This window comes from Urocitellus parryii, chromosome 8 (genome assembly GCF_045843805.1).
Source record: "Urocitellus parryii isolate mUroPar1 chromosome 8, mUroPar1.hap1, whole genome shotgun sequence".
NCBI classification, from domain to species: domain Eukaryota; kingdom Metazoa; phylum Chordata; class Mammalia; order Rodentia; family Sciuridae; genus Urocitellus; species Urocitellus parryii.
This window is the reverse complement of record NC_135538.1, coordinates 121,001,890-121,017,704: the sequence shown is the minus strand read 5'-3', so window position 1 is coordinate 121,017,704 and position 15,815 is coordinate 121,001,890. Positions and strand designations below refer to the sequence as shown.

Here is a 15,815-nt window from a genome sequence, read left to right as displayed (position 1 = left end):
TGAATTCTGTGACCTGGACACTAAGTCTCATTTTAAATCAGCTAGTGAATGGAACCAAAGAATAACATATGGTTCCTGGACTCTAGGTTTTTCATTCCTTTTCTGGGAAACTGGCCTGGAGTATAGCTCAGTAGTATCCCAAGGCTCTGGGCTCATACCTCAGTACCAAAAGAAGAAAAAAGAAAAGAGAGAAAAAGAAATTTCTAGGAAGTAGGATATAGTGACAATGATTTTTCATCTGAATAGTCTTTACTTTTTTTAATTGACAAAATTATGTATATTGTGTGCAATGTTCTTTGAAGTGTGTATATATTGTGGAATGGCTACATTGAGCTAGTTAACATGTGTTACCTCACAAAACAATTCCCTATATTTCCTATGAGTCTTGCTCTCTTTCCCCCTACCCTCTTTTCTTGCCCTTTGGTACTAGATATTGGACCCTGGGCTTAGCACATGCTAGGCAAGTGCTCAACCGCTGGGTTACATCCCCAGCCTATCTATGTCTCTTCAAAGCAGTATTTTGATTCGGTAGTAGGGTAGCAGATCTGCATTCCCTTGCTTGAATCTTTGACTGAAAAGAACATATCATGGACAGTTCAGTGATTTCTGGACCATTTAGGGTCCAGGGAAGGCAGAGAAGATGGAGCAACAAGCCAACTACATTTTTATTAATCTTGAGGACATATAAACAGCACTTCAGATCTTAAGAGAAAAATGATTCTCTGTAATATTGTCCTGTTTCTACCTTATGGTGTTTCCTAGATCCAAACTGTTTCATGCTGGTGCACAAAAAAGGAATTGAAAAGACCATGTTAATTTCAAGCTTGATTAGGGATGTGTATGGAAAATGCTCTTAAAATTAAAAACATAGTAAAATAAAACAAAAAAGGTAGTTGTGCAGAAATGTCATATGAAAAAGAGGAGAAAGGTAACTGTTCTCTTCTTAAAGGTAGACTTTTTTTCTTACTTTGTGGGCATTACAACTTTCTAATTTCTTGTACCCAAACATTAACATTAATGTTAACATTACTATTAATTCTCTAGACTACATTTTATTTTACTACCTGTCTCAGTTTTTTTTTTTTGTGGTGCTGGGTCTCAGTTTTTAATGAATTGAAAAAGTGCTTGCCTTGTATTTATATGGTATGCTATGCCAATGCTAATGTTTATCAAATTATGGGCTTGTGAAAGCAGATCTGTTCTATATGGAGACTTTGTCCTTCATCTTATACCACATAACTAGAAACAATTAGCATGGTCCTCTTCTTGGTGCTGCTGGAATCTCTTTGGTCCCCAACTATCTTCCTTGTGTATTTCCTGCCCCTGTGCCCCATAAATGTTCTGGAGACACCTCTATGTGTGATAGTTGGGGAACAGCTTGACCGTGGTGCATCCTGCCCCCCACATAAAACATTATAACAAAATTTTTTAAAAATTCTCATTTGTAATTCTACCACCAGAACTTACGGTTGTATGTTTTCCTAAGTAGTCCTTGTCATTCATATATCTACATATATAGTTACAATAACATAATGAAGTCTTTTGCTCATTTCATTCAATGCATTAAACGTTTTCCTATGTTGATTTACTGGATTCCTAAAGATCATTTTACTAGCTACATAATATCTGGCAAGTTATTGAGGCTTTGATCCACTCATATGGTATACATTTAATATACCATATTATCTTAACATTCAGATTATATGTCCTTAATCCTTAGTTTTGTGTAAGAAAGGAGTATTGAATTTTGTTTTTGATGTATATTTCTGTAGTAATCTGAAGGTAACATCCTCTCCTGCCTCTTGTAATCTTAAAAGATCTAAAATGATATTTATGTCTCTTTGAGAGACCAGACATTATGAAACGATGTTTTTATTTTCAGTATCGAAAATCTTAAGCATAGACTTATATGAGGAAAGAATTTATAGTGAACTCTCATATATATCAATTGCAGTAACTATCAGTTTATGGCTACTTGTTTTATCTGATTCCTACTCTGTGCTTCCTAGCCCTTTGAATTGATTTGACCAAATTTCAAGGATTGTAGCAAGGGAAATATATTTTCAATGACTATAAATACTAGCCCCAAGAATAGTGTATGGACAATACTGTCAGTAAGAAGACGGGTGATTACTTTTACATTTTTTGAACATGAACACTATATATATATAGATTTAGTTCATAGGACTTAATTGGTCAGCAGTCTTCTCTTATGTACTTTAAATATTCATATTTAATGTTGACTTCTCCTCTGAAGTATGTACTTAACTTTCTTACCTGCATAATTTAGCCACTAGCAGAAACCCGCATGAAACTCTGGTTGACTGATCCCTTTTTGGGATTTTGCAAGTGACCCTGCTAACTTTACAGAGCTAGGTGGAGTCAAAGAAATATCAGATTCTACATCACCTGGCATTCCTGAGTAATACCAGAAAATCAACAATGTGGAATGCATTTTTTAATACTAATGAATAAGTGCATATAGCCTAAGCAAAATCTGTTCCCAGCCTTTTATCACACCACTACTTTCCAGTTCTGCCTCTTCCCTGTTTCCCTCCCTATTAACTGTGTCAAGTTGGGTTTCCTTTTATACCTGTAAAATCACAGAGACTATAATAAAATTAGGCAGTTAGTTGGTCCTAATGTTAATTAAATTTTTGAGGTTAAATGCAGTTCTGTGTAAAGGGAGACATTTTTCTTTCTTTTTTTAAATATTGTTTTAGAGGTTTATGGAGCTTTATTTTATTCATTTATTTATATGTGGTGCTGAGAATCGAACTCAGTGCCTCACACTTGCCAGGCAAGTACTCTACTACTGAGCTACAACCCCAACCCAGGGGGACATTTTTCTGAAGCCTTATAGGTAATATGAGCTGAGGCAGTATTTTTTAAAAAGAGCATTTATTTGATTTAACTGAAAATAAGTACTTCATGGTCTTGTCTTGCTGGCTTAATTGTCAGTTCTCATATGTTGAAAACAATTTTCTTTCAGTGTTCAGTAGCTACTTTGGTTAGGTACATTCGTCTGGATTAGCACCAAAGTGAGTGTGCTAGCAAGAAGGAATAGGTAAATGGCTTCTTTTTCCCTTTTTTTCCTTTTCTTCTCTTTTTAAAAAGTCTGCTACATTATTTCAATTCTGAGCTGTTTTGAGGGTCAGTGGAAAACTGGGTGGAGGAATCACATAAAGAAATAATGAGTGCCTCTGTAAAATGATCTTAAAGACAGTAAAAGTTTAGGCCTTATACATTTCTGTGAGTTAAAAAGCTAGTTAATGTGATGCTGAGAAGGTATGTTTAAAGTGTACTTTCAGGTAAGAATTTTTAAAAGCTGTCCCCTCTCCCTCTTTTATAGCATTTCCTACCTATTCCCTGTTGGTTCATGAGAACATTTTTTCTTGATTCAGGATTCTCTCTCTTTTCCTTTTATTCCCTTTAAGTGTGAACATTAAGCCTTCTTTACGTCAAGAGATACCTTTTAATAATGAAAGTAGGATTTTTTTAAAGCCAGTACTTATGGTAGAAAAGTGGGTTCTTTTTTAAAAAAAATTACTTCCCCCTGTTCTTTCACTCATTAATTGACTTCAAAGGAAATGAGTGGAAAGGCATAATATAGTACAGATCAACACAACATTTTTCTTTTTTTGTATTATTTTTTAATTTGTTTTAATTAGTTACACACGACAGTACAATGACCTTGACATATCATACATTTGAATCAGATGGGACATAATTCAATATTTTTCATCTAACAAGTTATTTTGGTGTTTATAGGAGTGGAGCCATTTACAGAATTTAGTACACTTTACGTAATTACTCTTTCCGAGACCACTAAGCTCTGTCATATCAGCCTTATTAAAGTGCATCACTTAATTATTTTTTAAAAATATTAGTTATTGATGGACCTTTATTCATTTATTTTTTTATATGTGATGCTGAGAATGGAACCCAGTGCCTCACATATACTAGGCAAGCACGTTACCATTGAGCTACAACCCCAGCCCTCATTAAACATTTTTATTTTGGCTACATAAGAAACAAAAGTTGTTTTCTTTTTTTTATAATTTTGCTTTTAAAATTATTTGATTATCAGCTACAGTTTCTTAACAATTATCCTGGGATGCTTGTAATCCTAGGGAAATAAGTTTTTATAATAATAATAAAAGTATATTTAATAATGGAAGTTTCATAATTTTTCATAGCATTTTATAAACCATTCGTAAAATTACATTTTTATAATTTGAAGCTATTTAAAAATTTTAAATATTAATCTTTATAAAAGGCCCTTAAAAAGTTCATGTCTCAAAATAAAATGGTTTAGTCATTTTGTAGCAAAGATTGCTAGAATGATGGTTGAGGTCATTGTTAAATTGTGAGTGGCTTTTTCTGTCATGGATTAACAATAGGAGAATAGTTTTGGGACAAGTTTGGCTTTTCCAATTATACAGCTTTAATTGTTACTTAGTATTAGAGTGCAGTCTGGAATAGCAGTTCTGAAACCCTTTGGTCTCAGCATCTCTTTTTACATTGATAAATTATTAAGGACTCCCAAGAGGGCTTGTTTATGTGGGTTATGTTTACTGTGTTTACTGTAATAGAAATTAAAGCTGAGAAATCTCTCAAATGCTTATAAATTCATTTAAAAGTAAGAAATTACATGGCAATATAAGTATTTTTAATTAATAATAACTTCTTATCCAAAAATTGTGTAAATTTTCTGATCTCTTTAATGCTTGGTTTAATAGATGACACATTCTCATATCTACTCTCATATTCAATCTATTAAAATATATTTTATTTCGAATGTGAGGAAAATTCAGCCATTCATAAATAGGTAGTTAGAAAAGCGAAGAATATTTTAAAAGTGTTTTAGATAATCACGTGTATTTTCTTTTAATACTACACCAAAACTTGACAAGTGGTAGTTCCTTAATTTTGTTGCAGTGTGAATCTAAAACTATAAGTGAACCTCTTTGTTCTATTTTAACCGTTTTTGATCTGTCTTGTAATTTTTTGGCAGGTGTGTGGTTCTGGGGATCAAAACCAGGGCATTGTGTGTGCTAGGCAAGCACCTTACCCCTGAACTCCAGCCCTTATCTTGCACTTTTATCCATGCATGATTTAAAATATCATACATTGGTCATTAGGAAAATAATAGGTTCATTATGCAATGCAGGTCTTTCAACTGTTGACATATAGTGAATTTTTAAAACATCATATTTGATATATCACACTGATATTATCACAAAATTTTTGAGTATTGGAAAGCTATCAAATTCATGGTGGCAGATGACAGGTTTTCCAGTATTGTAATTTTTGCATAAAAAATACATTGTCATTTGGAAAAAAGATCTGCCATATGGCCAAGTCTTAATTTCCACAATTTGTCCATCAGTTATTTTTTCAATTAAAAATTGTGCATAAAAATGGCTAGTTCATTGTTAATTGAAAGTCACACAGATATTTTTCCTTGAAGCAACCATAATAATTCAGTATAAATTTCTCCTGCCTTTTCCAAGGTCATTTTTAGTTAAATTGGTATGTCTGCCTTGATTGTGCTAAGGTGCTCAGTTTACCCTTCTTATTCTTTTTACAGTATTAGAACAAGTATCAACACAGTAGGAAAAAGGCAGATAATGCCTTAATATTATTGTGAAGGTGGTTTTGACCTCATAGAATCTGCAGACTTCACTTGAAGAACCACACTGATAAAAGTAGTGTAATCTTATGGTTTTATTTAACAGCAACTCTAATCCTAAGTATTGTTTATACTTCCCTCCCACCCCAAGGAGATTTACAACATTGTGATAAATAGCATGTGCTAAATGTTCAGTAAGTAGTGGTTATAAGTTGAACATGATGTGGTTTTTGCTGTTTTAAAAATGGTTGTGTTAAAAAAATGTATGTATGTATGTATGAGTCCTGGGTTCAACTCCCAACACTGCTCCCCTCTCTCCTCAAAAATCTGTGTAAGCAGATTTCACTATCATTTTGAGTCAGGCTTTCTAACAGATTACATTTCTTTTGGGTATTCCTGTAACATGACTTTTTAAAATGTGAATTAAATTGTAGTGCAATTTAGATGAGAAGTTTTTCTTCTCTTTTGAAATTTCCTTAACAGAAATAGATTTATTTGGGAATATAGGGCAGAGTAAATTAGGGCTGGTATTCATACATGTTTCAAATTTGGGAAATTTAGTTCTTACTTTTTCTTAAATATTCTTTCAAGATTCGATTGATGAAAATTTCACATAAAAATCAAAGGTGACACAAAGGCTGGAGTCCCAATATCTCCTTCAATGGCAGATCCCACTGTGTCACAACTTCCTCTCACTAGGCCCCACCTTTTAAAGGTACCACCACCTCCCAGTAGCACCACAGACAGGTGGCCAGCCCTTTAACATATGGACCTTTGGAGGACACTTATCCAAACCATAGTAGCAGTTAATATGTTGATGGAACAGTTTGGGGAATTAATATTTTTTTCTTGCATTTTTCTGCCTATTTGCCTTGGTCGTTGGGCTCTTACTGTGATTATGTGAGAAGACATGGCAGAAAAACTAAATATAGATAACTAGAAGTTTTTGAAGTTATTTATTTTAAAATTTTTGTTTTTTTCAGGATGAAGAGACTCGGCACAGTCTTGAGTGCATCCAGGCCAATCAGATCTTTCCCAGGAAGCAGCTGATTCAGGAGGATGAGAATCTTCAGGTAATCATAGGCCACTTTGGATTGTAATATGTATTTAGCATCATAGTAATGATGTAGCAGAGCTAATGGATTAAAGGGATGGACTTATAAACATATATTTTTTTTAAGCCATACCTATAGAAATGCAAGCTGGAAACCATTGTAGCAAGACTTATGTTCTTAGAATTCATTATTTGAGATGATGTTCTCTATCATTCCTTTAGGAGTCCAGGATTTGAATAATTATATTTGAATTTGGTGGGTATAATCTCGTCCTCTTAACTTATGTACTGTACTTTAAACTTGGATGACTGTCCATTTAAAGAGAGGATGCACCATCTATTCACCGGACCTTTGTTTAAAGACTTGGCCTTAATTGCTTCAGAACTCTGAAGAGTTTCTTCATTTTGAAGGTTCCTTCCCTTGAACTTCATGGAGAGAGCACAGAGTATGTGGGTCGTGATGAGGATGCCATCATTGCCCTTTCAGATTATAGACTTCACATCAAGTTCAAGGAGTCTCTTGTTAATGTAAGTGATTACTAACTACTGTCTCTAAGGTAGACATAGAAAGTTTAAGTTGAAAAAACTTTGCAGTGTACTCAGAGACATACAGGATTTGGGTGTGTGCGAGCATTGTGTGCTCTGCTTTTCTCTGTTTTGCACTCGAAGGACATTTAGTTAGTCAGCAATTCTTATGCCTTATTTAAAATGATGTATTTAGTTGTCAGCTGAGGTGTTCAAAGTTTAGTTAAAACTGAATAATTTGCACTAAGTAATGCCTTATGTTAAGCTTTATAAAAGTACAGAGTCTGAATAAGCTTTTATTCCTCAATTGTTAGTAGTTACCAACTACTTCCTGGGCCTTAATGTCAGATGATATGTGCTTTGAGCTCACTGCAGACTCATTATAGGATGAAGTTACTCTAATGGCTCCTAAGTGGTATAAGTATAGATGTTAAGCGCAAAGTTTATTTGCATAATGGACCATATATTACTGAAGAAAAGGAATTCTGAAGGGTATACTTACCCTTTTTCAATTATGAGGGTCTTTTCAGTGAACTGGATCTTTCAGTGTACTGCTGTCATTAGTAGATTTAAATGAAACCCACAGAGGCACAAAAGTTGTACTTGCACAAAACAAATGCATTCTTCATTTGCTAGTATTGTGGTTTTCTGCATGTCAGTGCTAGCGCAGAGAAATATATTATAACACCTAATAAGTGGTCAGTATTATATCCCATTCAGATTGTGTTTTGGTTTTCATTTTGTGGTTCTTTGAGATCTGTCACTTTCATTCATTTTACTCACCAGTCCAAAAGTTACCTAAATCCTCTTTGATTTACCACGAGTCAGTAGCTGCCATTTTCTTAGTATGTGTTATCTAATTTAATCTAATCTAATCTCTTTTTGTAGTTAAACATTTATGTCCAGGAGCCCTTTTGACCTGAATTCCTCTGGATTCTAGATTTGGGCTACAATCTTAGCTGTTACATCAATTTTCTGTCCATCAGTTAAAAGTATGTGCCAAATTCATCAAGGAATGAGGCAATACTTATCTTCCATACCATATAGCATTATGATCAGGAGGGTCCATTTGAATTTGAGTGTACGATGGAAAAGAAAAGGTGGAAATTCTAAAATTTCAGCCATCAAAAATTTCCCGTCATCTACTATGGAAGTAATAATTAATAGAACTACACAATTTAATTTTGTTTTCTTTCAGTGTTTTAAATGGATGGAATCGATGAAGTTATTTCAGTAAAAGTAAATTGCATGTGAAAATGATAGAGTTTCATGTCATTGCATTTTCCCATGCCATACTGTATTATCAACATTTTGGGTTTTAACTGGTTTTAGATCTATTTTGGGAATGGTTGGTTGGAGAATCTTGCCATTCACTATCTTAAAGCCCTTCAGTGTTTCTTTTTTGTTTCTAAGATGAAAATCAAATTACTTTGCATGATATAAGACAGTGATCTTTGAGTCCCTGCTAGCTTTTCTACGTTCTTCTTCCCTCTTCTCACCTTTTATACTAGTAAAACCAGCCTCCCTGGACTGGTCAGTCATACCTCATACTTCTCTTCAGTTTTACTTCTTATCTCTCCCTTCTTTCCTGCTCAGCAAACGTCTCTTCATCTCTCAAAACCCACTTCAGGTGATAACTTCCTCTAAAAAGCCTTGCTCAGTCCTCATTCCTTTCCTGACAGTTAATTATAGTCATGTGGCCTCTTCTTTATCTTGAACATATCTTTACAATATTTACTAGGCATATTGTAATTTTTTGGTTTTCATCTTTGTATCTCCAGGATCCAGCTTGTTTCCTGATGTTTTGCTATTTAATAGATATTAAGTTAATTGAAGTTACTATGAATTTGAAATAGACTTTGAACAATTTTTCCCCTTTTTGAATTTATAGTTCATTTTAAAACAATGTATTTCTATGGGAATAGGCCTGTATATTTTGTGTGTATGTGTGGTTTTTGTCTCAAATATTAGCTCTATGTGTAGGTTGTTTACTGGAATTGTGGGTCCCTTTTACAGATGAAGTATTATGCTTAAGGAAACTTACTACTGCTCTTACTTTTGGACCCAGTTCCTCATATACATGTTTTCTCTAGCATTATAATTCTAAGGCTTAGAGCCTACATGCCACTTAAAAGCCCAAAATAATGGCTTTGCAAAAAAAGAAGGTTGTGCAAAAATATTTTGACATTGTAGTGTCTATAAACACTTCCTATTTAGATAGATCAGCCTTTCTCCATACTAATATGTTAATCTCATCATAGCATTAGATTTTTGGAACCTCAAGTTATTCCAGGAAATAATGACTTCTCCTGCATCAGACATGGGTGGAGATCAGAGGGTTATTGATAGTGTTGTTTCTCACCTCCCTCCCTTTGTCCTTTCCTCAGCAAATAAATACTTTAGTAAAATATAGGAGATCAAGAAACCCCTGTTAAATATGTTTGATTTGGATGTAATAATCTTTAAGCCATCAGTATCTAAATGTGCCTTTCTGTGTTGTAGCATGCCCCACTTTACATCATTTAGCACTTTAGAAAATAACTTGCCATCAAGTTTTAAAAAGCTACCTGAAATCATGTATTCTTTTTTAATTTCACAGCACATTGAGTAAAATGTGTCAGTATATTTAGATACCATGAACATCATTACCTTAATCTACACATATTCACTAAATATCAAGGTTCCAATTCCTAGGGTAAACAATCTCTGTAATAGAGTTCCTTTTTAACATTTAAGGTATGAATTGCTTCCATTCTTAGTTTTTTTCCAAAACTATATTTTTACATATATGCAGGTATATTTCTTTGAAACTTAGATAATATATAAACAAAGAAATGTTCAAGTGGAATTTATGAAAGTTTAAAAAAATTTTTGTTGTATAATTCAATAGACTACTTCTCAATCTGCTACTTCTGAAATCCCAGTAAGTACATGAGAATCCTAGGTTTTACTGTACCTGTGCTTGGAACAAATTAGTTTTGAGTGTCAGATGTACACTTTGCAAATCAGCAAAATGTGTCTTCTCTGCATGATTTGCTTCCCTGTTCTAGTGGTATGCTTTGATGAGAACAGATTGTGGGGTGAAGATTAAGGTCCTCAGTTTATACATAAGTGATGGAAATGTAATCTGAGTTTTAGCCAGAAATAACTTGTAAAATCAATATTTGTATATAAGAGCACATTAAACTTCTGTTTTTCAAGTCGATCTGCCAATGCCTGTTAGGAAAATAGTGTGGAAGTATAGTAGTTTAGAACACCTTTTCTTTGCACTTCTTTGCATTTTCCTTCAACAGTCACCTTCATTCCCCATATTACCAGGAGGAGGTTATTGTTAATACTTAAGTATATTTTGGCTTAGCATTCATATAATAGTTGAGGCATCTGAAATCAGGGCTGGAAGGAGATAGCTTGCGTATATGTATTTTTCCTCCTCTGATTAGATTGGGTGCCTAGATATTCCATTTTATTTTATATTTTATCATTAGAATTATTATTTTACTGTGTTATTGTCAGTTTTACTTCATATGTACAAATTAATACTTCTCATTCAGATTATGGAAAGAGTGCTTGTTTTTAAAAAGGTAGAAATTATTCCACTTCTAAATCCTGGTGCTTGAAAATAATACACATGCATGCACACACATACACACACACACACACAGAATGAATTCAAGAGTTAAACTAGAGTATGATGATGTCAGATCCCTCATGAATATGACAGTACTATGGGTCTTTAATATATATGTATGTCTATTAAATTTTTAAATTGCTTCATTTTTGCTTTTGTGGATTGATGCTCTTGGGTTTTGGTGCCTGTAAAGTGTAACTTTTGGCCTTTTGAGGATTTGATTAACAGTACCAAGTGTTTTATGCATTGTTTGAGCATGAGTTTGGTTAATTTGTTAGACCAAATGCATTATAAAAAGATAGAATTACCTGACAAGTAGAAGATGGAAGAGAAAGAAGCAAAAAGAAAATGAGTTGTTTGAAACATCGAATCATTGGTCTGGAGAAGGTTTGAAAGTGATTTTCCATTTCCTTTGCAGATGGAATTGCCTCTGAGGAATCTTTATTTTAAATTCTTTTTTTCTCCTGATGATCCCTGGTGGAGAAACCAAATTTTTGTTTTTGGAAGTAAAGTGAAAGAAATCTCGTATTAAACAGAAGGGCAGTCAGTCTTAGGGGAAGAAAGAAAGTCACACCATATGTGGTCGAAGGAACCTGGGTTAAAAGGCAGCGTGGATTCTAACCCAGACTTTGCTGCTTGCTTATAATGTATTTCAACCAACCTGGGCTAGGAAATAGACTGGGCTTGAATATTTGATTCTTTGTTTATGAGGTTGAGTAGTGCATATATTTAGTCATAGAAATGGTAAGAGATCCTTTCTATAGTTGAGAAATGTTAAGAAAACTAGAGCCATGTGGTAGGTCTTAAAGTAGAAAAACAGTATAGTTGAATGTCAAAGAGGAAAAGGTGGCAAATTCTGCCTTTTTAGGAGGAAGAGAGGACAAATCAGAGAGGATAAATGGAGAAATGAAAAAAAGAATCATTTATTGATACAAAATTAGGTGGTTCTCTTTTAAATGTCCTTGTTCTTGCTACATATTAAACTCCCCTGCATTTGTTAGTTTGCATGAGTATTAAAATCGCTTTTCTGTATATCTGACTTGAGAACACATTGTTGGTTTTGGTGTCTTGTCTAGTATCTCTAATCTGATTTGAAACATAGAACCAACATTTTTATTATTATTCTTTACAACTGCAATGTTAAGATTCATACAAATTTTATTGAATGCACTTTAGGTAGCAGATATTTTGAATGCTCTGGGGGGGGGTTTAATTCTTATTCTGGGAGTTTGGACTCAGGCCCTTGGGCTCTGGTCCAATAGTAGAAATGTAAAACTTGTCTATTGTTTGTAATAATGTAGCACAGGCTGATAACATTCTCCCAACAGCTAATAGCATAAGTGTTTTTTACCTTTTCTAGCTGTAAGGAAAGGCAATTGAAGAGGACCTGGGATGCAGGTGACTACTGGAGAGCAGCCTCTCTGTGTGGATTTTTAAAACTATCACTTCACCCCAGGTCTTGTACATGAGACCTAGTAAATTGTGACCATCTGAAATTTAGAAAGCAGAGGCTGGTGGCATATAAGGGGTCTGGAGGTTCATTCAAGGAAGCCAGGAAGCAGGCAGATTTTTAATTGGTAAAATTTTAGAAAAACAAGCCTAGAATTCAGGCTTCTCATTTGCCTGTCAGCTAGCCACTTTTTGTGGGGGTGGGGGCGGGAGTGGGGTTGGGGGTGAGTGGGCAAGGTGGAATGAGAATCCTAGGTGGTTACTGCACCTGTGCTTGGAACAAATTGGTCTTGAGTGTCAGATGTACACTTTTTAAGCCATCAGTATCTAAATGTATATTTGGAGTACATTTAATAAATAAATAAACAAAGTGATGAGAGTCTATTACAGGGCACCAAAAGGACTGTCCTGAGAACAAATCAGTGTTATCTTCTAATCTGTATCTTCTTAATCTCCATGTTCCTTCTTTATAATTTATCTCTACTGACATTTTTGTTTTTCTTTTCCTTCTTAGATGTACAGGTCTTGAAAGAATTTTAGCCACATTGGCTGCAGTTTCTCACAACACCTTGGGGTTAAGGACTTAAACAAAAACCGAGAGCCAAAAGTTTCTTTTTTTTCTCAAAACACAGGCAAGATTTCTTAGTCTTTGTCCTTATTCCCAGTCTTACTACAACTGTAAGGGAATTTTTATAGATTATAGATTTAGAAACAAGAGGCTTTAGCCCTGAGGTAAAAACTCACAGCCATTCATCTGAGCAATATTATTTTGCTTTCTTCTCTTTTAATCCCTGCCCCAGTTTCTGTTTCTTTGTTTCAGATTTCCAGCACTGGGCTTCTTTTTGATCTCTGTATCCTTGTTCTCAGAGTTCTCTGCTGACTATGGCAGCTGCATGGTGAGGCAGGGTTTGCAGAAAGCCTGTTTCTGAAACTGATTCAGCTGACATGAGGGCCACCCTGTGCAGGCAGAACTCTTGTCTCTGCTTTGGAGGAGGCTGTATCCTTCTCAGGCTAACCAAGAATTGTTGGGAGGCTGCTTGCAACTCCTAGAGCCAAATTTTGGCTGGGCTTGATATAGTGTAAAAGACAAGTGATCCACTACTTTTCCAAGGGATAAAAATATCCACTTATTAATTTACCAGCCTCTGTTTTGAAGGCTTGGAAACTGCTTTTTGAAGCCAGTTATTGAGTCAGCATGATTTCAGGGACAGAGGGAGAAGGATCCTCATGTCACCCTTAAGATTTGCACCCCGTTAGATGCTTTCCCTTCTGTCTCTGATCCTATTCACTATTCGTACAATCCTGTGTTCAAGTACACTCTGTTGATTAGATCTTCAGGGGGAGAACCATTACAGCCTGCTCAGATCTCTCAAGCCCTACTTGGCAAACAGGGTTCTTCAACTGGTCTTTTGAAGCAAGTTGTGCCTACTGTCTTGACCACTGTGTGACCTTCTCCCTTCCTTCTGATTCCTGTGGGTCTATCCTGCTGAGCTGAGAGCTGGACCAGGAGCTACTGTCCTGTTGTCTCTTCTTTGCAACCTACAGGCAGTTCAGACTTCCAGCTTTTTCACAAGCCTCCTTTCTGCCACTAAGCCATAAGCCCACTCCATTTGTCAATATTCCAATAGAGTCTCGCTTGCACTGTGTTCTGTGATTCTTTATTATAAGCAAGACTGGACTATTATTCCAGTACCCTTCAGCTTCTGTGTCTTTGCAAATCATAGACAGCAACAAACTGTAAAAGTAGTACTTTGAGAGATGAGCTTGTAAGTTTGATGTTCAAGTGACATAATTACACTGTTTTTCCAGAGGTGGTTCCTCCCCTTTGTTCCTCCCCTTGCCATGACATGGCTTGAGGCTATTTATGTAGAATAAGGAAAGCCCTAATTCACTTTGTAGTTGATCACTTGGGGGTACTATTAATTCTGCTAAATTTACAGGGTTTTTTTGCTTCTTCCCCCTGGAGATCTTTCTAATCAGTCTTGCTGGGTACATTGAAGAACGTTTTTGACTAAGGGACTTCATCTTTTTAAATTACAGGTTCCATTACAGCTTATAGAAAGCATTGAATGCCGAGATATATTTCAGCTTCATTTGACTTGCAAAGACTGCAAAGTTATAAGGTACGTTTGTGCAGCTTGTTTTGTGTGGAAAATGTTTTTTAAAGAATGAAGGGGCCAGGGTTGTGGCTCAGTGGTAGAGTGCTTGCCTATCATGGGTGAGGCACTGGGTTCATTCCCCAGTACAACGTGAAAACAAACAAACAAACAAACAAAATAAAGATATTGTGTCCATCTACACCTTAAAAAATGAATATATGGTTTGGTAAACGTGGCAAAATATCTTCTTGAAAGTAAGCACTGTTAGGAATATTTTCTGAGTAGTTCCTACAATATTTTTTTGAATATTTTGCTTATGTAGACAAATGCCTTATTTTTCATTTGGAAATAATTTCAAGTTTTTTAAAGTGCAAAAATAAAAACAGCATAAAAGTTGAATAGTATAACAGGTGAACAACAGAGTCACCTGTAGTTAACACTTTACTCCAATTTGCTTTATCATTCCCAGAACCCTTCTGAGTATTATGATGTGTGTGTGTTTTGGTGGGGGGGAGTGTGGGAGGAGAGGAGAGTTTCCTGAACAAATTGAGAGTAAATGACATAAACATGATTCTTAATCTCAAAATACTTTAGAATGCTTTCTTAAGAATAGGGATGTTTTCTTCCATAACCATGGTATCATTCTCAACATCACAGTTTTACATTGGTAATACTGTTATCCAGTCTACTATCCATGTTCCCTTTTTTAAAAAAATTGTAGTTGTAAGTGGACACAATGCCTTTATTTTTATCAATTTATTTTTATGTGGTGCTGAGGATAGAACCCAGTCCCTCACCTGTACTAGGTGAGCGCTCTGCTACTGAGCCACAACCCCAGCCCCAAATCCATGTTCCAATTTTGATAGTTGACCCACCTCATTCAGTGTGGGAATCCAGTGTAGCTCAGATAATAAATACATTTAGTTGCCATAATTCAATAGCCTTATTTTAATCTGGAACATTTTCCACAACAGCCTTTCCTTGTCTTTTGTGACATCTACATTTTGAAGAATATGGTCTTTTCTTTTAATAGAATGTTTCTTATTTTGTGTTTGTCCTAGGTTTCATCAAGATTAAATTGATGTTATACATTCCCAGCTGGAATACTGTGTATTCAGTTGGAATTTTGTATTGTGTCCTTTTCAGGGCATTATTGTGTTATATTCAGAGGTGAACAGTCCACTTGTCCCTCATTGGTGAATTTTGATTATTTCAATCTGATTTCTGTGTAATTTCTATATTTTCTTCCTTACAACTAATATAGTCTAGGGAAACACTCTGAGAAAATGTCTTGCTTCTCATCAAAACTTCTCCATAAATTTACCACTCATTGATTATTTTTATTTCATCTAATTTTAACTATAATGGTTGCAGAATGATATCTGAAATGTGCCTTTTAAATTTAGTAGCTCTAGAAAATTTAAA

The 15,815-nt window shown here is 34.9% G+C and overlaps 1 protein-coding gene across 1 annotated transcript in view; it reads left to right on the top strand.

Moving 5' to 3' along the window:
- Positions 1-3,290: 3,290 nt before the first annotated feature.
- LOC144256461 (phosphatidylinositol-3,5-bisphosphate 3-phosphatase MTMR3-like) overlaps positions 3,291-15,815 on the top strand; it is a 41,638-nt gene continuing 29,113 nt past the window's right edge. The window contains 4 exon segments of the mRNA XM_077801513.1: positions 3,291-3,311; positions 6,619-6,708; positions 7,101-7,217; positions 14,332-14,414. Of these exon segments, the coding sequence (XP_077657639.1) occupies positions 3,291-3,311; positions 6,619-6,708; positions 7,101-7,217; positions 14,332-14,414 (311 nt within the window).